The 27997-nt window shown below is 35.5% G+C and overlaps 2 protein-coding genes across 4 annotated transcripts in view; one reads left to right on the forward strand and one right to left on the reverse strand.

Moving 5' to 3' along the window:
- The window catches only part of LOC123562314 (geranylgeranyl pyrophosphate synthase-like), a 29818-nt gene extending 22584 nt beyond the window's left edge, over nucleotides 1–7234 (reverse strand). The window contains exons 1-3 of the mRNA XM_053537048.1: nucleotides 7153–7234; nucleotides 5048–5111; nucleotides 189–257 (exon numbers count right to left, since the gene is read on the reverse strand). Coding sequence (XP_053393023.1) covers nucleotides 189–257; nucleotides 5048–5065 — 87 coding nt within the window. The 5' untranslated portion in view covers nucleotides 5066–5111; nucleotides 7153–7234. The remainder of the gene's footprint in view (nucleotides 1–188; nucleotides 258–5047; nucleotides 5112–7152) is intronic.
- Nucleotides 7174–27993, forward strand: LOC123564406 (uncharacterized). 3 transcript variants are annotated; one of them, XM_053537047.1, is made up of 7 exons: nucleotides 7174–7312; nucleotides 10185–10466; nucleotides 11517–11729; nucleotides 21955–22038; nucleotides 24374–24965; nucleotides 25697–25853; nucleotides 26746–27993. In XM_053537047.1, the coding sequence occupies exons 2-7, from the start codon at nucleotides 10206–10208 to the stop codon at nucleotides 26972–26974; spliced, it is 1536 nt and encodes a 511-aa protein (XP_053393022.1). In that variant the 5' UTR covers nucleotides 7174–7312; nucleotides 10185–10205; the 3' UTR covers nucleotides 26975–27993. The 3 variants fall into 3 exon arrangements, with proteins under 3 accessions (XP_053393022.1, XP_053393021.1, XP_053393020.1); XM_053537046.1 differs by having other exon boundaries at nucleotides 7299–7437; XM_053537045.1 differs by lacking the exon at nucleotides 7174–7312 and adding an exon at nucleotides 7929–8209.
- Nucleotides 27994–27997: the final 4 nt, after the last annotated feature.

The following is a 27997-nucleotide window of genomic DNA, read 5'->3' on the forward strand; positions in this document are numbered from 1 at the left end:
CTATTTGATTAGTAAACATTTTACATTAGCTGATGCAGAAGACTATTGCAAAAACAAACAACCACTGTTTCTCTTTACAACTGTTAATAGCTAAGACAACCTACATTTCCTATTTAATAACTGATTTTTTTTTAAAAAACACAAAATTAACTGCTTATATATATAGTATACACAATTAAATTACATACAAGTGCCAGCTTTCCTCTGATCCTTTTCCCTGGTATCTGACATATATACAAGTACGGATCCAAGAGTATCTGAAATAGATCAAACATATTATGGTAGATACAATCAAGATAGAGCACATGTATGTATAGCTGAAAATAAAATGTGAAGTCTGTATCACCTTATGCTTCTATTCTACACAGTACATGCATGCCCATTACCAAGACCTTCTTTCATGATTCAACTCTAGTCCTGCTATGTTTAATATGGCTGCACTATTTAGTTTAAAGGCGCTCTGGTACAAAAACAAATTGAAACAAATGAGGCATAACTTGGTCAAGTCAAAATTCCAACATAAAAAATCCACAAATCTAGCAACGCTTTAAGATTTCTAACAAGAGCTCCACCAAGCGGGGCAATATACGCCTGAAGGGTAACATCAGAGGGTGGGAGCAAAATTTAAAGGACTTTAAATGTGAAGCCCAATAGACAGGAACAACAAAGGGAAGAAATTCCAAAACTAGAATGTGTCTGTAGGACACAGGGTGTGCCCCCACTGGTACATTTGTCACAAATAAGGGGAAATCATTCAAATGTTTGCAGTCTTAATGGGGCATAGCCTAAAAAACAAGAGCTGTCCGTAAGACAGCCAAGCTCGACTATTCGAAATATTGAACCAGAAGCAGGAAAATATTACCCAAAAAAGTTAAATATCAAAAGAGTTTTAAGTTCAGAAGTGGGAATAATTTGACCAAAATGCATATCAGTTATGGGACTTGCTGCTATCAACTAGTTTTATAACCCCGAAGGCACATGAGAAGTTTCAATTCAATATCTGCATTAGTTTTGGAGATAGAAACTTGCATGTAAAACTTTAACCAGAATTTTCAAAGTCCAAAAGGGGGCATAATTTGCCTAAAATACATGCCAGAGTTATAGGACTTGATCCAGTGAGGTTAGTATTTGATCTAGAAAAAGAAAAAATAAGTTTCAAATCTATATGCCTTTTAGTAATAGCTGTATGTACTTGCACGCAAAACTTTAACCAGAATTTGCTAAGTCCAAAAGGGGGCATAATTTGGCCAAAATGAAGGTCAGAGTTATGGGACTTGATCCTATCAACTAGTTTTATAACTCCGAAGACACATGTGAAGTTTCAAATCAATATCTGCATTAGTTTTGGAGATAGTAACTTGCATGTAAAACTTTAACCAGAATTTTCGAAGTCCAAAAGGGGGCATAATTTGCTCAAAATACATGTCAGAGTTATGGGTCTTGACCCAGTGCGGTTGGTAATTGATCTAGAAAAAGAAAAAATAAGTTTCAAATCTATATGCCTTTTAGAAATAGTTGTATGTACTTGCACGCGAAACTTTAACCAGAATTTTCTAAGTCCAAAAGGGGGCATATTTGGCCAAAATGAAAGTCAGAGATATGGGACTTGCTGCTATCAACTAGTTTTATAACCCCGAAGACACATGTGAAGTTTCAAATCAATATCTGCATTAGTTTTGGAGATAGTAACTTGCATGTAAAACTTTAACCAAAATTTTCTAAGTCCAAAAGGGGGCATAATTTGCTCAAAATACATGTCAGAGTTATGGGACTTGACCCAGAGAGGTTGGTAATTGACCTAGAAAAAGAAGAAATAAGTTTCAAAGCTATATGCCTTTCATTGATGGCTGTATGTACTTGCATGCAAAAACTTAACCAAGGTGTGACGCTGACGCCGACGCCAGGGTGAGTAGAATAGCTAGACTATTCTTTGAATAGTCGAGCTAAAAACAAGAGCTGTCACTAATGGTGACAAATGCCCCCGCAGCACCTTACTGTTTAATATGGCTGCACTATTTAGTTTAAAGGCACTCTGGTACAAAAACAAATTGAAACAAATGAGGCATAACTTGGTCAAGTCAAAATTCCAACATAAAAAATCCACAAATCTAGCAACGCTATAAGAATTTCAACAAGAGCTCCACCAAGCGGGGCAATATACGCCTGAAGGGTAACATCAGAGGGTGGGAGCAAAATTTAAAGGACTTTAAATGTGAAGCCCAAAGGACAGGAACAACAAAGGACAAGAAGGTCCTCAGAAAAGTCCAAAGGGCAGGAACAACAAAGGGAAGAAATTTAACCAAAAAGAAAAAAAAATTCTTCTAAGGTACAGATATGTCAAAATACACCTAAAAATTGGAGGTACCATCCATGTTGTACCACAGAAAAGTGGTCTCGGTTTTTCCCTACGGCCAATAATAAAAAAGTTACTAAAAATAAGCTATTTATAGTAACGTAAAAGGGAAGTAATTAAAACAAGAGCTGTCTCCGTAGGATGACACATGCCCCCGATGGCACTTTGAATGAATAGTTATGGCCGATGTTAGAGTTTAGGACCTTTGACCTACGGAGCTGGGTCTTGCGCGAGACACATCGTCTTACTGTGTCACACATTCATGCATAGTTATTTTAAAATCCATGCATGAATGACAAAGATATGGACCGGACATGCCCATCAATGCACTATCATGAAAAATGATCTTTAACGTCTAAGTGTGACCTTGACCTTTGAGCTACGGACCTGGGTCTTGCGTGTGACACGTCGTCTTACTGTGGTACACATTCATGCCAAGTTATTTGAAAATCCATCCATTGATGACAAAGATATGGACCGGACACGCCCATCAATGCACTATCCTTTAACGTCTAAGTGTGACCTTGACCTTTGAGCTACGAACCTGGGTCTTGCGCACTGCACGTCGTCTTACTGTGGTACACATTTATGCCAAGTTATTTGAAAATCCATCCATCGATGACAAAGATATGGACCGGACACGCCCATCAATGCACTATCCTTTAACGTCTAAGTGTGACCTTGACCTTTGAGCTACGGACCTGGGTCTTGCGCACTGCACATCGTCTTACTGTGGTACACATTCATGCCAAGTTATTTGAAAATCCATCCATCGATGACAAAGATATGGACCGGACACGAAAATTGCGGACAGACTGACAGACAGACAGACGGTTCAAAAACTATATGCCTCCCTTCGGGGGCATAAAAAAATGATTGTAAGTGAACAAAAGAAGGATCTGCCAAATAAATCTGTTGACATAAATGAAATTTCAGATCAGTATCTTCATTAGTTACGGAGATATATGCATTTTAATTTGAAATAAAGGGAGGTAATTTGACATAAAATCAGTCCATAGTTATCTATCTTCATTGGCTCAGTCCAACTAATGACAATAATGAAATTTCAAATAAGTCCTATAAGTACTAGTACTGATATAAATCCATTTTGATTACAATCAGGGGAGGTAATCAGATATAAAATAACTCTGGAACCTACAAATGGATCTGATTTGTCATGGAATCCAAGATTTATTGTTGTTGAAGAAATTTTGGAAGTTTGTATCAAATAAAACCATAAATGAAGTCTCTACATGGCTGAAAAAGCCGAAATAGCCAATTTTGGACCTTTAAGGGGCCATAACTGTGGAACCCATGATGGAATCTCGCCAGTTAAAGAAAGGAACCAAGATCTTGTGGTGATACAAGTTTTGTGCAAGTTTGGTTAAAATCAAATCATAAATGAAGCTGCTATTGTGCAGACAAGGTCAAAATAGCTAATTCTGGCCCTTTCAGGGGCCATAACTCTGGAACCTATAATGGAATCTGACCAGTTTTGGAAAGGAACCAAGATCTTATGGTGACACCAGTTTTGTACAAGTATGATTAAATTCAAATCATAAATGAAGCTGCTATTGTGCAGACAAGGTCAAAATAGCTAATTCTGGCCCGTTCAGGGGCCATAACTCTGGAACCCATAACGGAAACTGGCTAGTTTAAGAAAGGAACCAAGATCATATGGTGATACAAGTTGTGTGCAAGTTTGGTTAAAATAAAATCATAAATAAAGCTGCTATTGTGCAGACAAGGTCAAAATAGCTAATTCTGGCCCTTTCAGGGGCCATAACTCTGGAACCTATAATGGAATCTGACCAGTTTTGGAAAGGAACCAAGATCTTATGGTGATACAAGTTGTGTGCCAGTTTGGTAAAAATCAAACCATAAATAAAGCTGCTATTGTGCAGACAAGGTCAAAGGTCAAAATAGCTAATTTTGGCCCTTTCAGGGGCCATAACTCCAGAACCTATAATGGGATCTGGCCAGTTCAAGAAAGGAACCGAGATCTTATGGTGATACAAGTTGTGTGCAAGTTTGGTTAAAATAAAATCATAAATGAAACCACTATCGTGCAGACAAGAAATTGTTGACGCACGGACGGACTGACGACGGACAAGGGTGATCACAAAAGCTCACCTTCTCACTATGTGACAGGTGAGCTAACAATTTATTGTATATAAACAAAAGAGGGATCTGCCAAATAAAAACAAGAGCACTGCAATGCAGAGCAATAAAAACAAAACAAAGTTATATATGATCTTTGACCCCTATGTGTGACCTTGACCTTGAAGCAAGTCAATTAGAACATGTGCTCTGCATGTCGTCTCAGTGTGGTGAACATATGTGTCAAGTTTCTTTGAAATCCTTCAAGCAGTTCAAGAGTTACAGAGCGGACACGAAACAAACTGATATGACCTTTGACTCCTAAGTGTGACCTTGACCTTGAAGCGAGACATCCAAAACATATGCCCTGCACGTTGTCTCGGTGTGGTGAACATTTGTGTCTAGTTTCCTTGAAATCCTTCAAGGGGTTCAGGAGTTATAGAGTGGGCACGAAATTGCTAACTGACAGACGGATGGACAGACACTAAACACCAGCGTCATAACATAATACATCCCTTTGGGCGTATAAAAAGTCTTTCAATGTGTACTGATACATGTAAGAAAGGAAAATTATATGTTAAAGGACATTCTTACCTTTTCTGTAGAATCCATATTTATCTAAAACCTTGTTTTCCTGACCTCTTCTCAAGTTTCTCACCTGTAAATGAAAAATTTGGTGTATATAAGGACATTACTCCTTAAAACTGTAGTTGAAAAACCATGCATTTTCAACTATATATTGTTGACTTAAGTAAATATTTAGTTGTTTATCGTGTGAAAATAAAATTTAATGCACCAATCATACTTTGACTTTTAGATAACCAAGGTAAATTATAATGCACATGGGCTGTTACTGGAAACAGTTTGACAAAGTATTAAAGTTGAACTTCTTTGACAATGATTGGTGCATTTCACTTCGGATGAATAATTGGATCTGTTTTAAAGATAACAAACATAAATCTAATTTTAAACTCAATACCAATGTGATATGGCCAAGCAGATGACATACTGAAACAGTATTGCAATACATGCGAACAAAGTTGTATGCACTTGCAGCACTTCATGCATATTTTGGACTAAATCAAGGGCCATAACGCTGGCCTGACCAAAAGAAATGCCAAACAAAACATCAGTTGCAAAACTTCACATGCTGAATGATATTCCTATTAAGTTTCATGACCCTAGGTCAAGTATGTTTTAAGATTCATGTGACACAAACTTTTATGCCCTTTTTGCGCATATTTTCTACTAAGTAAAGGGCCATAACTCTGGTCTGTCTGGGTGAAACTTCAAACAAAACCCCAGGTTGAAAAGTTCCCATGTTAAATAATATTCCTGTAGTGGTTCATAACCCTAGGTCAAATACTTTCCAAGATACATGAAACACAAACTTTAAGGCCCTTTTTATCATTTATGCATATTTTTGACACACAAATGTGGACGGACATACTTTTAACTAAGTTATGGGCCATAACTCTGGTTAGCCTTACTCATTTGGCTTATCGGTAGAACTTATTTTATGATCTGATATTTTACAGTTGTCATCCCTCTAAGGGAGACAGCAACAGTCAAAAGTTATCAAGCTGTCCCGAAACGTGCCATTATTTGGACTAAACTCTGGTCTGACTGTGTATTTAACATGTTTAAAGTTCCAGTTAAAACACCAGGTGTACAACTTCACATGTTGAAAGATAATCCTGTGAGGTTTGATGACTTTGGGTCAAATACTTTTTTAGATTTGCATTACACAAATGATATCTAGATAGACAGACATAATTCATAATGAATTCAGTAGAGTTTGATTCCTAATTTCCAAAACAAGATCAAAAGCTAGTCCAAATAATACGACGTTTCGGGACAGCATGATAACTTTTGACTATCACTGTCTCCGTCACGTCCAAACTTATTCTGCATATTTCTGTTAGGAAATCCCCAATTGAAATCCGTTGGGAACGTTTTCTGGTACATGTAGAAAGTTTTTGTAATGATTACATCTCTAAAAATGGATTTTATGTTGACATTAGCATAAACTTGCGTGCCTCACTGACATTTTATGAATTATATTTTGTGTTTTGTTTCTGCAATTTAGTGAAATCATCAGTCTGTTGTTTTTGAAACTGGTGTCAGAGTAGATATCTTCTCGCACCTGTCACATCCTATTTTCGAAGATTTAAGTCTCTTATTTAAAATTATGAATTAAATTTGAAGTTTCTACATGAATATTAATGTTTAATTTATTAAAGCAAGTAAGTTTGACCAGTATATTATGACTTTTTTGGATTTTTTAATGTCTTCGTTTTCCTAACAAAATGCAGTAAAATGCAGATACGGGTAAACCTTAGAGGGATGACAACTATAAAATATCAGATCATAAAATAAGTTGCATCCCAGATAAGCCAAATAAGATCAAAAGCGTAACGCATTCTGAAATGATTGAAAGGACAATTTATGCCGAATGAATTAACAATAAGGCCAATGACTGAGTTTTTTCCGTCTGGTAGGCAATGCCTAATTTCTAATAAAATTATCAGATAATTTGGCCTGGGATAATTTTACATGGAACAAATACATTTCTACACCGGATGGCAGTACACATCGTTCGTTGTCACAAAAAGTGTACAGGCTAGAGTATAAATGGGAACAAAAAAATAGATAAAATCATTTATGCCTTAGATAGAACACAACTCGATGAATCATACTTTCCAAATCTCTACAAAGAAGTCGGTATTATGCGATGACGAATTTCTTTAGAAAGACTCAAAGAGTAGCGTCCCTTGAAGAAACGGTGCAAAGGTCCATTTCTCCCTATGGACTTACGTCCATGGACTTATCACAAAATTCCTGATAACATGATAACAGGTAGATTACACTAATTGACAGTTTATTTAAGTGTGTAATTAGAAGGCTTATTGTACATTTGTTCAACATTCTAATGTATTCTATGGAAAATATTAATTATCTATGGAAAATATGAATTAGCTATGGTAAATTTTTTTTCTGTGGTTACTAAAGATATAAGCCAAAATAGTTTTAGCGCCATCTTTAAATACATTTAAGTCAAGATTGGACGATTTTATTGGATACAATAAGTATACGGTACATCCCGGAACTAGGGGCTCGATACGCAACCAGTAGGGGGGCAGAAGTGTCTAACGACTTGCGTCTCCAAAAGGAGGTACATAGTGTTGTAAAATACCACAGACTCTACCAAGGATCGAACCCTGGACCTCGTGATCTGTAGGCGGACACTCTAACTATGTCGCTAAAGGGTTAACCCAACAGCAAGGCTGTTGGAAGTGGCCTTATATACCTATAACCACTACACTAGGTACATACATGTTCATAAAAAAGACTATAGCCTAGGTTAGCTCGAGTTTACAATTGGATTGTGTAGAGTACACCAGTTTCGCCTAATTTGCATTTGTTTCAGTTGGGTTGTTTTTGCCCGCATCAATCCATTACTGTGGAGGGACATGCCGAATAGCCCAATTGAAACATCGAGGTTCATTTCGGTGTACCGATCACGCAAGGATAGCCTGGTGTTATATGAATTGAGCCCACCTGTTGCCTAGGCATACTTTGGACAAGGTTGCATGATTCATTTGAACAAAACAATATTCTGACATGTACAACTACAAATGGGTCAAATAAACCATGTTAAAGTATCTAAATTGAATGTGTTTGAAAAAACTGCCAATAGCAATATGTGTGCACAGAAAAACAGTTCTTTTATTGTTGGAAGTGTCTAGCCATCAGGTAAATGACGCCTATAATCTGTATTTTAGCTGTCCAGTAACTGGACCTTTAGCATGTCCTCTAGTGTTTTCTAGCCATCTGTTAATCAGTTTTTATGTGAATTAAGTAATTTTCAATGAAAGTATTTTATCATCATTCTTAAACTATATCTGATCAATATTTCTGTTAAAAATGCTGTTGCTTATAGATGTAGCTGTTTGAAAACATTCCAGTGTTGTTGTTGTTGTTGTTGTTGTGGTGCACGATAGTTGTGCCAAGCCAAAACTGTCAATGAAGAAATGTTATGTTACAGAATATTTTGCACAGATAAACATGTTATGCTTGATTTTATAACATGACCATAATCATGAAGATAAGATTTTTAGCTCATCTGATTTTTTGAAAAAAAAGATGAGCAATTGTCATCATTTGATTGGCATCGGCGTCTGTGTCGGCATCAGCATTGCCTGGTTAAGTTTTATGTTTAGGTCAGCTTTTCTCCTAACTATCAAAGCTATTGCTTTAAAACTTGCAACTCTTGTTCACCATCAATAGCTGACTCTGTACAGCAAGAAACATAACTCCATCCAGCTTTTTGCAAGAACTATGGCCCCTTTTGGACTTAGAAAATATCAGATTTCTTGGTTAAGTTTTGCGTTTAGCTAAACTTTTCTCTTTAATGGTCAAAACTATTGCTTTAAAACTTGGAACAGTTATTCGCCATTAAAAGCTGACTCTGCACAGCTTCTAATGTTGCGCAATATTTCCGCTGCAAAACTTGTGCATATTTCCAGATACACAGCTAATAACCTGCAATCATTGCAACTTAGTCATTTGCCTTACAGAAATGGCTTGAAATGTATAACAGGACTCTGATCAATTTCATTGTAATAAAATGATGAGGTGAAATATGTAGGTATTCTGCTTTTTTTCCAATTTTTCTGTTTTTCCTGTAAAATATCAAGTATTTTTAACTTTTTAGCTCACCTGTCCGTCATGGGTCATGTGTCATGCGTCCATCAACAATTTCTAAAAAATCTTCTTGAAAACCACTGGGCAGAATTACACCAAACTTCACAGGAATAATCCTTGGGTGGCCCCCTTTCAAAATTATTCAAATAATTGAATTCCATATAGAACTGGTTGCCATGGCAACCAAAGGGAAAAACTTTAAAAATCCTCTTGTCCAAAACTGCAAGGCGTAGAGCCTTGATATTTGGCAGGTGACCTCATCTAATGATCCTCTATCAAGATCGTTCAAATTGTGCCCCTGGGTAGAAAAGAGGCCCAGCCCCGGGGGTCACAAGTTTTACATAGACTTATATAGAAAAAAACTTTAAAAATCTTCTTGTCTAAAACCACAAGACCTAGGCCTTTGATATTTAGTATGTAGCATTGCCTTGTGGTCCTCTACCAAAATTTTTCAAATTATAACCCTGGGGTGAAAAGAGGCCCAGCCCCGGGGGTCTCAAGTTTTTCATAGACTTATATGGGAAAAACTTTAAAAATCTTCTTGCTTTAAACTGCAAGGCCTAGGCTTTTGATATTTGGTATGTTGCATTGCCTTGTGGTCCTCTACCAAGATTGTTCAGATTATGCCCCTGGGGTGAAAAGGGGCCTTGCCCTGTTATACGAGTTATATAGGAATAAATACTTAAAAAATTATCAGATCATATTTCCTAGACTGTTTAATTATAATTACCTGATGACCACAAGCGATTAGGGGTCATTTGACTGTGACCTTGACCTACTGACCTACGTTCTTGTTTTTTAAGATACAGCCTTTAAATGTGGATGACATGTACAGTTTTACACACTGATCTTAAAACTGACTTTCAGTGAACATGAATGTGACCTACTGACCAACTTTCTATTATTTTAGCATCAGTTTGCCATTTTAAACATGTGGCTCATATTACTCAGGTGAGCGATTCAGGGTAATCATGACACTCTTGTAAAATTTGTATGTCATAATATGAAATAATTTTATCTACAGGATTGGTCTAGTCAGTGCGACATGTTGGGTGGACTGGTGAAAGTGGCTGCCGTAGCAGCTTCATCTGCTGTAGTGTTACCATATATAGCTGCTCTAATATGTAACCTGGCATATGGCTGGCCGCAGGTACCAAACAGATACCGAAGGGCATTTAATCCACGTAAAGTGTATGCACTCAACTTGTGTATTATACAGAGTCTGATACTATCAGTAAGATATGCCACACTGTATGTGCAATGGAAGTCTTACTACAAAATGGCAGGAGCTCCTGATGTTATAAAGGTACCAGTATATGTAATCAACTTAATTATACCCCTACAAACAAAGTTTGGGGGGTATATAGGAGTGAGTTTGTTGGGCCGGCCGTCAATTGGTTTTCATGGTTTTTGGACAATAACTCGTGAAAGGCTTAACAGGTTTAAATAATTTTTGGTACACAGGTGTAACATCATAAAATACAGGTCAAGTTCGACTTTGAGGTCAGTGGTCAAGGTCAAGGTCACAATGACCCGGAAAAAAGTTTCCGGATGATAATTTGATAATGCTTGGGCCTAGGATCACGAAAGTTGATAGGGAGGTTTGTAATGACCAGCAAATGATCCCAATTTATTTTGAGGTCAAAGGTCAAGGTCTTAGTGACACAGAACAGTTAAACCTTTCCAGACGATAACTTGAGAACGCTTCGGCCTAGGATCATGAAAGTTGATAGGAAGGTATGTCATGACCAGCAGATGACACCTACTGATTTTAAGGTCAGTAGATTAAAGGTCAAGGTCAAAGTTACCCAGAGCAGTTAAACTATTTCCGGACCATAACTTGAGAACGCTTTGGCCTAGGATCACAAAACTTAATAGGTAGGTTGATCATGACCAGCAGATGACCTCTATTGGTTTTGAGGTTCAACTTTGACATAGGCTTACTTCTGTGACAAGGCCATATTGTGGAGGTATATTCGTCACTCCTGTGACAGCTCTAGTTTTAAACGGAAAACATGCAAGCCTTGTTTTTTTTAAATACGAAATCTTCCATCTGGCTTCATATGTTATACAGCAAGCACTGGTAATGAATCTATTTATAGTAACAATACTTCTGAAATATGTTCAACTGCTTCAGTCTTATTCATAGTTATTTGTTCAATTTACCGATGATGTTGGCATAGCATATTACAATTCAGGAGGTAGATGTAAATTGGACTGTTCTAGTCAATTAGGCTAGGCAGAAATGTCTCGTAAGTCAAAAACAGTTGCACTATAATAAACAAACACATGTACATACTAACTGACAGTGTTTCAGAGAGAAAAAAAGTTCCAAGATTTTCCATTGTTTTTGCAGGACAAAGTGTATGGTAGAAGAAGTAAAAAATTAGACCTGTATATTCCAAAGAAAAATGGCTCAGGTGACAAAGGTCCACACCCAGTTCTTGTTTTTGGCTATGGTGGAGCCTGGGGGTCAGGAGACAAGAAAATGTATGGGCTTCTGTGCTCTGCTGTGGCTAACAAACTTGGTGTAATTGTTTGCTGTCCAAACCATTCCACATATCCACAGGTTAGTCCATTTAAACTTCTATGTTTACGTTTTATCAAAGAAAATGTTTTTTTTTCTGAGATAAATTGGACTGTTCTAGTCAATTAGGCTAGCTTACTTCCAGGACAGTACAAAATATGAAATTGGTAAGTCAAAACAAGAGCATGAAGCAGAATAAAGTCATCACAGTCAATGGTCATGTGTATTAAGTTTTAATTCTTTCCTGCTAGCAGTTACTGAGATACCAGCTTCTATACCAAATTCTAACATGACCCAATTCAATTTCCTATTAAACAAAGAAGGCTGAAAATTGTGTGTTATTATACAACAATTCATTTTTCTGACGTCACAGTTATTATGTCATAGCGTCAAACAGCGTAGCGGTGCGCTGCAAAAGAAACCAACAGAAAACAGTCAAATATTTAATTGATGTCGTCAAGGATGCTCTTTAAAATCCTTGGTAACATGTTAGAATCGAAATAATATATCTCATTTAGTGATTTGCTCTTAAATAAAATAGTTGTTTGTCATTCAGATGCGTATTATTATATCACTCAGGCTGCATCTGCGTAATATAATTCCTTCGCATCTGAACAATGATTCTATTCAGCAACAAATCACAAAATTAGATATATTATTTCTTAAACATGACCAGTCAGTATACCAGTGTGAACACATGGAGCCAGTTGTTCAAAACTTTAACAGTTGATTAAGCTAACAGTCGATTATCTTTTAGAGTAATGTTTCGACACTTTAGAAAACTTAGAAAAACAAATGTATGGCTTAAGGATTATGAACACTAAAAGTCTTTAAAGTAAAATTAAAACTTCATACTACTGTTTCCCACCAAGACTAGTATTTTGAATCAAAATTTAACAGGCGATTAGTTTAACAGTCTGTTAAAGTTTCCAACAACTGGGCCCTTGATGCCAGTGAAAGGGTGAAATCTGTAGCTCCACATATTCTCCAAATAGTCAATTTAAAAAGAAGTATCTCTGTTCAGCTTTTCTAGTCTCGAAAAAAGGAGCTTACCAGTAATCAAGTATATTGCATGTTGATGAGATATCACATTAAAACTTTGTGATTTTTAGATCTGAATGATGGCTTACGCATGTTATTATTGTAAATTCAAAGGAAACTTACTAATGTGGAATTATGCACATTTTTCAAGTAAAAATCCAGCTGAAATAGATGTGTGTGTAGGAAATTATAGCTTTTAACCCAATATACCAAACTCTTTCTGTTACCAGTATGAAGTACAGTACGTCCAAAATGAAAAGTTCCAATGGACACCCATCACCGTGACACCAGACTAGTGTGTTCAAAGAAATTTGACCACCCAGCTGGGTGATTTCACCGCAAATCGCGGTGAACAGCGTGTCCGGACACGGTGCTCGCCGAACACGCTGTTTCGCGGTGAAATCGCGGCGGACTGCGGTGTTCATGATATTGTTTTAAAACATGCTATTTTTATGCCCCCGAAGGGAGGCATATAGTTTTTGAACCGTCTGTCTGTCCGTCGGTCTGTCGGTCTGTCAGTCTGTCGGTCCGTCCGCAATTTTCGTGTCCGGTCCATATCTTTGTCATCGATGGATGGATTTTCAAATAACTTGGCATGAATGTGAACCACAGTAAGACGACGTGCAGTGCGCAAGACCCAGGTCCGTAGCTCAAAGGTCAAGGTCACACTTAGACGTTAAAGGATAGTGCATTGATGGGCGTGTCCGGTCCATATCTTTGTCATCGATGGATGGATTTTCAAATAACTTGGCATGAATGTGTACCACAGTAAGACGACGTGCAGTGCGCAAGACCCAGGTCCGTAGCTCAAAGGTCAAGGTCACACTTAGACGTTAAAGGATAGTGCATTGATGGGCGTGTCCGGTCCATATCTTTGTCATCGATGGATGGATTTTCAAATAACTTGGCATGAATGTGTACCACAGTAAGACGACGTGCAGTGCGCAAGACCCAGGTCCGTAGCTCAAAGGTCAAGGTCACACTTAGACGTTAAAGGATAGTGCATTGATGGGCGTGTCCGGTCCATATCTTTGTCATCGATGGATGGATTTTCAAATAACTTGGCATGAATGTGTACCACAGTAAGACGACGTGCAGTGCGCAAGACCCAGGTCCGTAGCTCAAAGGTCAAGGTCACACTTAGACGTTAAAGATCATTTTTCATGATAGTGCATTGATGGGCATGTCCGGTCCATATCTTTGTCATTCATGCATGGATTTTAAAATAACTATGCATGAATGTGTGACACAGTAAGACGATGTGTCGCGCGCAAGACCCAGCTCCGTAGGTCAAAGGTCCAAAACTCTTAACATCGGCCATAACTATTCATTCAAAGTGCCATCGGGGGCATGTGTCATCCTACGGAGACAGCTCTTGTTCATTTTATTTTAACCAAAAATTAAAAGATATATTTATGTGTATGTTAACACAAAATATTATCGTAATTTTTCAGTTTCAATGTTCGTCTGCAAGGTAATTTTGGAAACTTTTCGTATTTTGCAGGTACAGCTCTTGACACGAAGCGTATACGACGAGATAGTGCTTAATAAACAATAAAACTTGTAAATTCAGTTGTTTTATTTAGAGTTCACTTTTGCAGTTTTGTATGTTTGTTGCAAACTTCTGTTGTTATACTAACAATTACTTTAATACGATTACGTTATTTAAAACCCTAACGATTAATCTTCGTTCACAGTTTGGCATGGAGTTAGATAATTATTTAAGAGGTAAGTTAGCAGTTAAAATTAATAGTTTTTGAATAACTTGTTAATTTGTAACGAATTTATTTGCTTTTGTAAATATCAAAAAAGAATTTGAAATTTAATTTTAATGCAATATAGAATATCGGCATTAAAGTTTTCGCTCGGGAAAGAAAACAGTGGTATTCACTTAAAGTAAACAAAGTAATTATCCATTTTAAAAACATTTAGATGCTTGTCTACATGTCTGAAACAACAAATTAATCGAATTATATCACATGACATTTCAGATTTCAGGAAACTATTAATGTGTAACATATACAGCTGTTAAAAATTATGTTTTATCTGCTTTTTTTTTTTCAGGGCAAGATTACGAAAAATAGTGCTGAGTAAGAGCCTTGGAAGCAACAACTTACAATTTAATATTTTTTTTATTTTTTTTGTAAACATAATTTTATTAGCATTAAATGTCATATATGTTTATAGCCTCATATAAAAAAAACTGTGTATCGGTAATGCTTACAGAAATTATTTTGTGTTTATTATATAATTCATATTATGTATTCACTACTGACAAAAATTGTTTATTCTCCATTCTGTATTATTTTCGGCAAGATTAAGATACTTTCATATTCGTAATATTTGCATATTCGTAATAATGTGTATGATCTTTTTCATAAAATTTTGTCTGTGTAATAAACCAAAGGGAACAGAAACAAAATATGAAATAGAATTATACTGTTTAGTTTTAACAACTGCAAGTGTATTTGTCACGTTATGTGTGTGATTATTACATGATGATTTATAGAATATGTCTGTCTGTATTTTGTGTAAATAATTTTCGATTGTTGGTATCGTTTGTATCTATGTACATGTTATGAATAAGAAATAAAATCAAATGGAAGCATTATATGATAACGCAACATAGCAAAATATTTTTTTCTTTCTAGTGTAAATCATTATTGGCTTTATTTGTTTGAATTGCTTGTGCTTCCTAATAAATATTATATTCCGTTAAATTTCGTATAGAAAAAAAGTGAATTAATAAAAGATATAGAAGCCCGATTTTCGTTTTCTGCTTCTTCCCTCCTCTGGTGTTGTGCTGTATTTTTCTACCAGTACCCGTAAGTATAGATAACAACTACTTTACGCTTTCATTATTTATTATAAACCATATGGAAATGATACATATTTATTAGTGGCTTTAAAACATCCTGTAGTGAACAGTCCCGCACGATGGCCAAAAATCTAGTCGTATGTGATTATCACTACTCTTGTAGTCCAAGCAAGACTGTCTAGCTGAACGTGCCTCACGTATGACTAGCTTTAGGACCGTGCGGGACCGTATTACTAGCCACAACCGCGTCTTGCTCCGAAACTTCACTTCTGTTTTTTTTCTCTTCTATTTTTATATACTAGTAGTTGATGTGTACCTGAAATATAAAACAATTGCTTCATAACTTCTGATTTATCCCTTGTTTCTTTGTAAATTTTACGATAATAAATCATTGCAAATTGAAAATGCACCTGTCAATATTTTGCCCGCCCGGGGGAGCGGCGGGCATACACGGGACTTTAGACAGAAGACCATTCCCGACAGGCGGGAATTTGACAAACATTTGATGTACCAACCAGGCTCTAGGGTGGGATTTAGACAAAAAAGGTTGTCCCTAGGGTGGGGATTTAGACAACAAAATTTTTGAGATGTCCAATTCCCCCGGGTCGGCCCGCCGCCCCCCTGGGCGGGCAAAATATTGACAGGTGCAAAATAAACTAGACTACATGTACAAGTGAAAATGATATTGATTTAAACATCGAACAATTTTCATGACTTGAAGTTAAAATTAACTGTTTGAAACTGCATTTTATAGAAAGAAGTTTTACTCGAAAACTATAAACTTTAAATACTCTTTATAGATGTCGACAATTACCTAATTAGCACTTGTTATACCAACATGAACTTATTAATCATAAGTAACAAGGGGGGTATTCGATCTACTCCTTACCACCAAAACAAAATGGCGGCCAAAACTCAAAATGTGAGTTTTTCTTACTTTTTATCTTTTTCAAAGATTTCTAGACCATGACACATGGCTATCAACCTGCTCCACTGTTTTTTCTATTTATCAGTACCTTTAACTTTGGAAACAGTGCTGTAATTTGTCTAAAATGCTGGTCATGGGATTTGAATCGATAGAAAATCCTCCTGAAAACACGGGATAAGGAATAGTGCGATTGGCAAAAATGGTCTTTTTCCCCAATTATTCAAATAGTTGTGAGCTATTTTTCTGATAAGAAGTAAGATTTCAACATATATTTCCATCATGGTTAGTCTGGAGCCGATTAAAAGTCGTAATTTTAAATTACACAGTTTTTTGTCTGATGATAAGGAACAGTGTACGAAAATAAGAGGATAAGGTGCAGTTCACTTCTTCAAGCGACTTTTTTCTTCACTCTTTTCAGAGGCAATCAAGTAAAATTCTGTTACAATAATATTTTGATGATCATTTATAACTATCTCTTGCTCAATGTAGGAAGATTTAAAAGGTATCCGCCTGTCTATCAGACACGTGATGTACTGAAAGCCGAAAGTTTATCAAGTATTTAATATAGTATTTGGTATAGCGCCCAAGCCGTTAATAACAAGCAATTGCCTTACAAAAATGTTGAAATATTTTTGTCTTAAAAAGTTAAGCCTACTTAAAATACATTGTGTTCTACTAAAGATAGTGATAAATCAGCAACACCACTTAAAGGCAAAGAAAATCTCCTATATCAGTGACCCCCACCCCCAAATACCAGACATCTTAATCTCCAATAAACAAGATCCTGTCTGGTCCAGTCTGATGAGGGTCCATAAAACCTCTGTAGACTTGACATGTAGTCTAATAATTATCAGGGAATCATAAATTTTATTGCCTACCGATAAATTGGTTATTTCCTGTGTTTTGCTTAGTGATTGACATGCAGGCTTTTTTTCAGAATGTACACAAAATTATTTTAATTGATAATATACTAATTTGGATTGCTCAGTCATGAGTAATGTCCTGACCAATTAAATTATAACTCTTACAGCAAAGCAATTCTAACTCCTTTTAGGAAACTCTCACTTTTATTTCATAAAAAAAGTAATTATTTAAAACTTAATAAGTCAAATTATAAGGGTTTTTTATTCAATGATTATGATCTTTTTATTTGAGGTAACAAAATAAAACCAGAAAAAAATTATAATTGCTGGATTTTATTAGAAATTAAAGAAGTGTTTAGGCGTTATGCATTGTTGAAATATACCGCTCTTTTTTTGCGTTAAGATACATACGTTATGCGACATTTAGTCGCACTAATTCTAGGTTTTTTGGATACATACAGACAAGAAATTATTGTGGTTGAAGCTTTAACTATGTATACGACTTTTCATAATTATGGTTAACTCTTACATTATAAGTTAACGTTGGCTTAGAGTTATTAAGGGATATTACCTCGCAAGTTCGCTAGTAGATTATTGAACGAACATTTAACTGTTACAATACGTATTTAAAAACATTGACAAAAGGCAAATCACAAACATAATTAGCTCATAAAATCATATATATACTTTTATGATGCCATTAACATATACATTTGAAAGAGCAGTTTGAATATTTTATGTGTCCTGCTTGTATCTTAAGCTGCATTACCAAAGTAACGTATCATTACACTAAATTACATGGGTATGAGAAAAAAATACATTCAAGTAAGGCTTAATATTTGGCAAATATGATTGTTATTTACCAACATTATGCATCTTATACCACGAATTTAAGTTCATTTAATTATCAAGCTTTTCTTGGGAACATTTATGTCAATCAACTATAACATGTATTATTTACTTGTCAAAACATAAAACATGCAACTTTACAATAATACTTTTAAACAACAAATATTGTGGTTATTCCTTTGTAGTAAAACCGTTGACAAATAATCAGCATAATCTTATGCACAATATGACTATACAATCTTGGTAACCATCTGATCAGAAATATGCTGATGGTAACGTATGTATCCCAAATTAAGAATAACGAATCAATTCCTTTTCGGGCATCAAAATTCGTGTTCAAGATTGCCATCAAATTGAAGCCGACCATTGTAAATCAAAAGCACAAATACTTATTTATTCAAATTAATTATTTCTTACGATTGTCAAATTAATTATTCGTAATTTCAAAGGCGGCGTTGATAATCTCGTTCTCTTGTATATTTGTAAGGTGGCAGCCCTTATAACAAGTGCTTTTGTCATTGAATCCATGAATCACACAACATTAAGCTGTATATAAGAAGAAAAAGTGCTTATTCAAATATTAAAAATTAAATGTAACCACAAGTCACCGTGTCAGAACTTTTCCAAAAAAATGAAGAAAAGGTCATTTTATTTGAGTACAACCACATTCATGAACCAAGCATCAACACAAACCGGCAATTCTACATATAAAATTTCATTCAGAATTAACAGTTCTATTAAGTCTGTCTTTACTGTAAGGACTTTTTCAAATATATTAACAGTCTTGTAAAAATATTTCAAGATATATCACGGTTGGAACAAAATTTTATGCCCTTTTACTGGAAGATTTTTACCTTAACAGTAGCCCACCACAAGTCAACAGTGAGTTATTATTACTGATATACGCACACATACACCAATAACCTATGTATTGATACGTACGTTACCGATCACTGTGCTATGGGTACCACGGGTATGCTGTTTCCATTCATTTTGTATTCATGTCAATCATCTATCTTTATGATAAAAATGCTATGACATACGACCAATTCTGTAAACAAAACCTTTTTAACAAGAAATTAATATTAAAGCATATATTATCAGATTTTAAAAATAGAATTTGCATGACATGTTTTGAGCAAAAATAGTGATAAAAACAAAACTTTTCAGCAAATTAAAACTTGGAAACTTGACTTCAAAAAAATAAAAGAAGCCTCATGTATAAAATGGTCTGTCAGTAAGATATCAAGTATGAAAGGATACGTACGTTACCATACGTAACGTATGAATCAATAGTTTGTACTGTGTTTATAGCGTACTCAATATGTATAACAACATAAATTTAATTGAAACAAAAAATATAATTGTCATATAATCACAAATAGGTTTAACTTTAAGGAATATCAAATTAGCTTCCTATATAAACCGAACATTACCAGCGGAGCCCGTTGAACATTTTCAGAAAAAGAAAACACGTCTTTAAGGACAAATGTGTGACTTTACATGTGTGAAATCTGCATCTTATGACATAGACGATACAAACTGACGACACTGTCAATTAAAACTGAGTGACACTTTCTTGTTTATGTTATTTTAAATAAGACTGGTAACGTTTGAATCGATCATGTATCATTTTGCCATTCTATGCCATTTAAATTAAGAAGGACCTCTGCTTCATAATAGATTTACTGAAAATGCATGCACTGTTTTGGCGTGAAAAAACTACTCTTAGCTCAACATGAATTGCTGTGATTTTCAATGTCTTAGAATAAAGGTAACGTTTGTATCATAGAAAGTGGAATCTTTACATAAGGAAAGTTTAAGTGAAAAATATATCACTACTAAGTATATCTTGTATCAAATTTTATAACATGTAGTTGAAACAAAACTAGAAATAACCTTTAAAGACATAAAAACGCTATTCTTTGTATGTCAAGCTCATATATTCATAGTAGGAATTAGATCCATAGCGTAAGTATCCCTTCATCGGCGTCATGTCTGTTTTATTGTTTAGGAATCGTAATAACACAAACATACATATTATGATGCAGTTATTAGTAATAAGGGAATATGTATTCTTTGCATTTACTAAAAAAATCTATTAAATTTTTTAACTATAAAAGCGATCGAGCGTTGTGATCTTTTGGATAAAACTTGCGCATGGCATCAGTAACGTATGTATTATTTTAAATTGTCTCTAGTACATTTTTTTGGATTATGGATCAGATAAATCCAATTGACATTAGGTAACAAGTATAAACACATAGTCATTGAAATTATAGTATGTTTAATTTGCTTCTGGAGCCTATTTTTAAACGACCAGGCACGATAATGAACACCAGATTGTTTGACATAACTTTTAACGAGGGAAGGGTTTACACTAAGGTTCACCTGCAGTATTAGTGTAGTTTAACAGCCAGGGTTACGATTCAGACCTCCTTAATTATTACATGGTAGAGAAATGTCAGTTGGTTATCTCAGAAACGATGAGAGAAAACTGTAAAATCCGTTTGAAAAAAAATTGCTCTGCACCTTATCCTTTAATTTTCGCACACTGTTCCTTACCATCGGACAAAAATTGTGTTTTTTTTGAAAATACGAACTGTGATCTGTTCAAAACCAACAGTATTAGATAAGTATGCGGAAATATTCCTTCAAATCGGAAAAACAGCTTACAACCTGCGGTATATTAGGTAAAAAAGACCATTTTTGCAAGTCGCACTATTCCTTATCCCGTGTTTACCGGAGGATTTTCCATCGATTCGAATCTCATGACCAGCATTCCAGACAAATTACAGCACTGTTTCCAAAGTGAAAGGTACCGGTAGATAGAGAAAACAGTGGAGCAGGTTGATAGACATGTGTTATTGTCTAGATATCCTTGAAAAAGAAAACATGTAAGAAAAACTCACATTTTCAGTTTTGGTCGCCATTTTTTTCCATGGTAAGGAGTAGATCGAATACCCCCCTTGAGTAACTTACCAAATAATTTCGCAACATGTGAAAATTGGCAAACATGCTAAACGAAAGAAAGACTTAGGCAGTTTAATTGCAACAGAGGTGAGTAAAACATTTATTCCAACATGTAATGTTAGTAGTAATTGTTAGTTGACGTTTTAACATTTTTTACATACAACTATGAACATAAACAGAGGAAACAAAACAGTTTATAATTACACATCTTACAAGCTTAGAGTTCACCTGAAAAGAGAAAACAATATTGTTAAAACGAAATATAGGAGCAAAAATTATCTTTCTACAATCAAAAACGGGATTAATTGAGACGATCTGAACACGGAGAATCACCGCAATTGTACACCGCGACGCACCGTGTCCGCCGATCGCTAGGCAGCCGATAACGGACTCGGTGTCCGTTTCGATGTGCTAGCGTGTTCGGGACACCGCAAAAGGACACAGTCAATCGTTTTTTGTCACCGAGGTCGCGCGAAAAATTGACTTTTCATCTTGGACGTACTGTATTATAAACTCTCAAAACATGACTTTTCTTATTTTGACTGGGACAGTCTTTTAAAGGAAAGTCGAACTGCACACAGGAGTTGCTTCCCTTCAACTTCAGAAATCTCTACCTATAGGTAATTGAGATCACTGTGTAGAAGATTGAAGAAAATACTATCATTTTAGTAGTCCGAATGTATTTCATCATAAAAATGTTGTGTTTTTAATATTAAAGGAGTGTTTGTTGTTTGTTGATGTATTGTAACACTAGAATGTCTGTTGTTATGTAACCTGTATGTTTTGTTTTTTCAGGGTTATGTAGATGATATGGTACAGGATATGGTAGATTGTCTTAGTTGGTTACATCAGAATGTGCAACAATATAATGGCAATAAGGTAGGTACATTCATATTTGAATGCAGTGTACTCAAAACAGAGTCAGTCAGTTAAACCTATACTGTTAAACTGTTGGTATTCATAGAGGGCTTAGTTTCTTGGATAGCATGGCAGCATCAACTAGCAAAATTAAATCCCAGTGAAAAATAAACTAATTACCCTTCTTTGTTATATACCTAGAAATAATCTCTTTTAAGTTTTATCATTACCAGTATATGTCCTAGTTTCTAGCTTGACTATACGAAATATGGAAAGCTGTCCTATACGACCCGGCATCGGCTTCCTTCCGCGTCTGCACCTTGGTTAAAGTTTTGATGCACTTTCTCTTATCTCTGTAATTCCTTGATGGATTTGTTTCAAATTTAAAATAGTTATTACATCATATGGCACAAGGGCCATAACACTTGCACCAATATTACATGAATTATCCCCCCTTTTTACTTAGAATTTTCGGTTAAGTTTTGACGCACTTTCACTCTATCTCATTTATTACAGAATGGATTTGATTCAAACTTAAAATGGTTGTTCAACATCATCACTCACATCATATGACACAAAGGCCATAACTCTTGCACCAATATTTCATGAATTATCCCTCCCCTTTTTACTTAGAACTTCAGGTTAAAGTTTTTATGCACTTTCACTCCATTACTAAATGGATTTGATTCAAATTTAAAATAGTTGTTCCACCTTATCACCCACATCATTGTGCCCACCGTTGTATTGCAGATGTTGGTCGGTTTGTCGGTCGGTCAGTATGTAGACCAATCCATTTCCAGATGATGACTCTGGGCTTAGGGTCACGAAAGTTGATAGTTGAAAGTTGGTCATAACCAGCAGATGACCCCTATTGATTTTGAGGTCAGTAGGTCGATAGTCAAGGTCACAGTGACCTGAAGCAGTTCAACGGTTTCCTGATGATAACTCAAGAACACTTGGGCCTAGGATCATGAAAGTTGATAGGAAGATTGATCATAACCAGCAGATGACCCCTATTTATTTTGAGATCAGTAGGTCAAAGGTCAAGGTCACAGTGACCCGAAACAGTTAAACGTTTTCCGAATGATATCTCAAGAACGCTTGGGCCTATGATCATGAAAGTTGACAGGAAGGTTGTCATGACCAGCAGATGACCTCTATTGATTTTGAGGTCAGTAGGTCAAAGGTCAAGGTCACAATGACCCGGAACAGTAAACGGTTTCCAGATGATAACTCAAGAATGATTGGGCCTAGGATCATAAGTTGATAGGGAGGTTGGTCATAAAAACCAGATGACCCCTATTGATTTTGAGGTCAATAGGGCAAAGGTCAAGGTCACAGTGACCAAGAACAGTTGAACAGTTTCCGGATGATAACTTGAGAACGCTTGGGCTTAGGATAATGAAAGTTGATAGGGAGATTGATCATTACCAGCAAATGACCCCTATTGATTTTGAGGTCAGTAGGTCAAAGGTCAAAGTCACATTGACCTTGAACAGTAGAACTTTCATGTACAGTGACCAAATAATTTCTGTTCCTTGTGCAATTACTGAATGCATCAAGTGGGCATTTCGTGTTCTACGAGCTCTTGTTACTGAATGGATTTGATTCAGACTTAAAGTAGTTGTTCCACATCATCACCCACATCATATGACACAAGATGCATCACTCTTGTGCCAATATTTCATGAATTATGTCCCCTATTTGCTTTTAATTATACTTATTTAATGTTTTGATATACTTTATTTTTATCTCTCTTATTAAAACATCCAGATTTGATACTTCCACGGACAGGATGTCAAGTATATACAAACTAAAGTTCATCTATATTACAATAATTAACAAAAGTTTGCTAGCTTCCTCTTACCTCATGGTTGAATAAGGCTGACACAAGAAACTATGAACTTGAATGCATGAATTCATAAATGTTTGAAAGGAACTGGAGTCAAAGTCATCAGACAGCGTTAATGTTCCCATGCATTACGTGAACATTCAGTGACGCTGTACAACATTAAAATATTTAAATCATGTTTTCACTTTAGCGATAGAGTGGAACATATGCAATGAAAATTTTATAAAACGTGATGTCAACATAATGTCATTGTGATGAATAAATTGTTAGTCATATAAGAAATTTATATAATTGTATTTATACTATATCCTCATATTAGTGTATCAACTGACTGGTCATTGCTTCTTTGATTGAATGTTAAGTAAAACTTTTGTGCATTTTTAAACATTTAATAAGAAATAATCTGATGCAATGCATTATAAAAATACATGTTTGTATTATATGTTTTTTGTTTCGATATACTTTTAATCAGTTATTTTCTACTAAAATTGTTGTTTAATTCAGGAAAAGATAATACTGCTTGGCCATTCCTCAGGAGCTCATTTGAGCACTATGACAATGTTAGAATTGTTCCGAAATGAGCTTCCACCTACAAACGAGACTGGTTCCCAGTCAACATCACCAGGTTCACTGCAATTCAGGGAGAGACATTTTACTGGTAACTCTGATAATGAAGATAGGCAGAGTTCGGGATCTTCAGGCTCATTTCAAGTACTTGATGGTCAAAATGGCAATGGTGTTCAATCTAATGACACAGATAAAATGTCTCTTTCTACTAGTCGCTTTGAAGTTCTAGAAACACAAAAATCTGAGACTGAAATGTCTGAAGGCTCAATGTTAGAAAGTGAAATTCAAGACCTTACACAGTCGGAAATTAGTGGCATTAGGTACCGTGGTACCAGTCCAGATACATCACAAAGTGCCCCCTATGTAGAGGGCGCCACTGGTGGAGACAAAAGTGAGATGACTGATGAAAGATCAGAGGATGATAATTCAGTGGTAACTGTCGGGCAGGGAGAAGGGGAACTTATACCATCTTTGACGGTTACAGAACCGTCTATGACAGAACTGAGAAAGTCTGTTCGAGCAATTATAGGTAAGATCAATATTTATCTCATTTGGTATACACATACTTTTTAGCACCAAATTTTGTGACTTTTTCTTCAAAACTGCCATTTTTTGTCACAAGACCTGATACTGTGAAATCATAAGTATTCGTGGAGGACTATTTTCGTAGATTTCTTGGTTGAGTCAGTCCATGAAATTTAATCCCAACGAACACGTAAAATTCGTATTAATTTTATGTTCAAAAGTTTAATTCCACAAATTCATATCCCCACAATATTGCTGTTTTGACCAAAACCACGGAATTTCATGCCCACGAAATAAATGATTTTACAGTACTTGAAAAATATAAATGCATGAAAGTTATTTTACTTTTGCAAAAACAAGATCTCCTTTATTGAATGGAAAAAAAGAGAAAGGTTTAGTGTATGTAAACCTATGCTTTTACTTAAAAAGTGAACTATCATCCCAAAGTGCTTTTGAAAAGATTAAACAGGACGAATATACAAGGAGAATTGACATTACATTTTACATGTACTTGTTTAAACAACCACCTGTGTTCTCGAAAATTGTCAAGTTAAACAGATGAAGAGCTACACATGCAGAGATCCTGTAAATGGTGTTCTTCCAAATACATGAATAAGATCATTTTTTATTAGGTAACTGAAAATTAAGGCAAAGTACTTTTGAATTGTCTCCCTTTAGGTTTGGAAATCTGAAGACCTGTTGAGCCTAGAGTTATCTCCCCTGTATGTATTGTAGGTTTAGCTGGTGTGTACCATATAGGAGACCACTTCGAACACGAGAGCAGTCGAGGTGTAGAGGATATATCAACTATGGCTAAGGCTATGCGGGGTCCGGAAAACTTTGACAGGTTCTCACCAACACATATTGTTAGTACGATAACCACTGCTCCTAGGTAAGCATGAAATAAAACTTATTACTTGATGTAAATCTCAAAAGTGCAATATTTTAACGAGTGGCACAGCCACAAGTGAAAATATGAATTATGATGTTCACAAGCAAAATATTTCTTGTTGTTACATGTAAAACAAACAAGTATTCCTTTTATTTAACGATTTTTAGTAGTTTTTACCAAATTTTATCCATTTTAACAAGGGAACGTCTTGCACATTGCGTCATGATTTCACAGTGTTGTGACATTAAGATATCTATGTTGAAAAATAAATGATAGTAGAATAAAACCTGCTTCTTAGTTTGAGCTGAACTGAGCTAAGTGTCCTGTATTGCCTGTTATTTGCACTGCTCGGGACTTCTTTGCTGAATGGTTAAGGTTGCCGACTTTGCTTTGCCCCTCACTGATGTCCGGTCAAAACTTTGCCTGATGTTAAGAATTCTTCAGATAAGGAAGACATTCAGTTGACTTACAGGTGACGCTGGTAGTTCGTCCCAGGTGCCTAATCATGCCTGACACAGTGCTGGGAGTCATCTGATCACCTTGTGACTGTAAATCTGACAAAAAAACTTCCTGGCACTGCAGTTTATTGATGAAAAAAGTTTCCCCATGTTTTCCAAAAGTCTCCAGGTTTGTTTTTCATCGCATTCTCTATTGACATAATTTTGCAAGACTGCAGCTGTCTGTCAGTATTTTACGTCATCTTTGTTGCATCTTTCCACTATAATAATGGAATGTTGTGAAAACGTGCACTGTTTATTAAGGAATAGAACGCCATTGGATTGAATAAATTTTAGCTGCAAGCCTTATCAGCCGATATGGTCATAATTTTAAAAAGTTCAGTGTAATTAAAAAAATTTCATGTGTTTCTTGAATTTGATGTTGTTATTTTCAGTTTTCCAAAAATTATCATCCTCCATGGCACAGAGGACCATGTAGTACCTCTAACTTCTGCCAGTCGTTTTGTAGACGAGCTGAAGCGTATTGGAGCAGATGTAAAGTTGCGTATAATCCCGAACTGTGATCATTATGAGATATGTCTAGACCTGATGAAACCAAGTATGCACTTCCATAGAACTGTCATGACAGTTTTGGAAGATACAGCTAACAATGTTTTCTCTTGATAAATATTATTGTTAGGTTAATTATTACAGTGTTTTATGTTATGTGATACTTAAAAGCAGTACTTTAATTTCCTGTGGACAACCCCCAGATTATCTAATATTTTATTTTGAAAGATACCACATGTGGGGTAGCCATTAGTATGACATATATGCCAAATTTTTCTTTTTCAGTTTTACAAAAAGTGGGTTATTCACTGAGATTCAGGTTGTACACTGATACGGTTTATTCACAGGAAATTATGGTAGATTCTATTTTAATATTAACTAGTACATGTAGACAAGCAGTAATTGTTGTTTCTGTGTTAAACTTATTTTGAACAAAATATTTTATATTGCTTCTGGTGTAGAAGACCCAGGAGGCATGTAGTGTTTGAACTGTCAGTCAGTCCATCAGTCTGTCTGACTCTCATGTGAACTCTCCTTCATTTTCAGACCAGTTGTAATTAAACTAGGTAAGCTGGTACATCATCAGCATGAAATGTGGACATGACTTTCATGTCCATTTATTTGTCTGGAGTTACGTCCCTTTTTGATTTTGAGATGGTGCAACTACATCAGTATTCTACATTGTGTTCTTATTTTACTATATAGTTTCCATCCAGTTTAAATGATACTTGGTAAACGTCATCAGCTTGAAGTAGATGTGCATATTTTGTCTCAAGTCCCTTTTTAATTGTGCTCCCTTGTACACACTGCATGTACTATTTTATCAAGCACTTGTGTCATACAGTGTTACTGTCAAATTTATTTTTGTATTCTTTTATGCAAATACAGGAACATTCCAATATATATTTTATATGTACAAATCTTTTGCAACTGGGAGTTATATTCTAGTATTTGCCTCTCGTATGATCTCCAATTTTTAAGTCCAAATTAGATCTTAAGATCATAATAAAATATATATAAAAACAGCCTAAAAATTCTTTATTTGTAATATCAAGTAATCATTGAATTGATTTTATAATGTGCTTTTATTGTTTATATGAACAAAGAAGGAACAAATAAAGATAAAATTAAGACAGT

The sequence above is a fragment of the Mercenaria mercenaria genome, chromosome 2, assembly GCF_021730395.1.
Source record: "Mercenaria mercenaria strain notata chromosome 2, MADL_Memer_1, whole genome shotgun sequence".
NCBI lineage: Eukaryota > Metazoa > Mollusca > Bivalvia > Venerida > Veneridae > Mercenaria > Mercenaria mercenaria.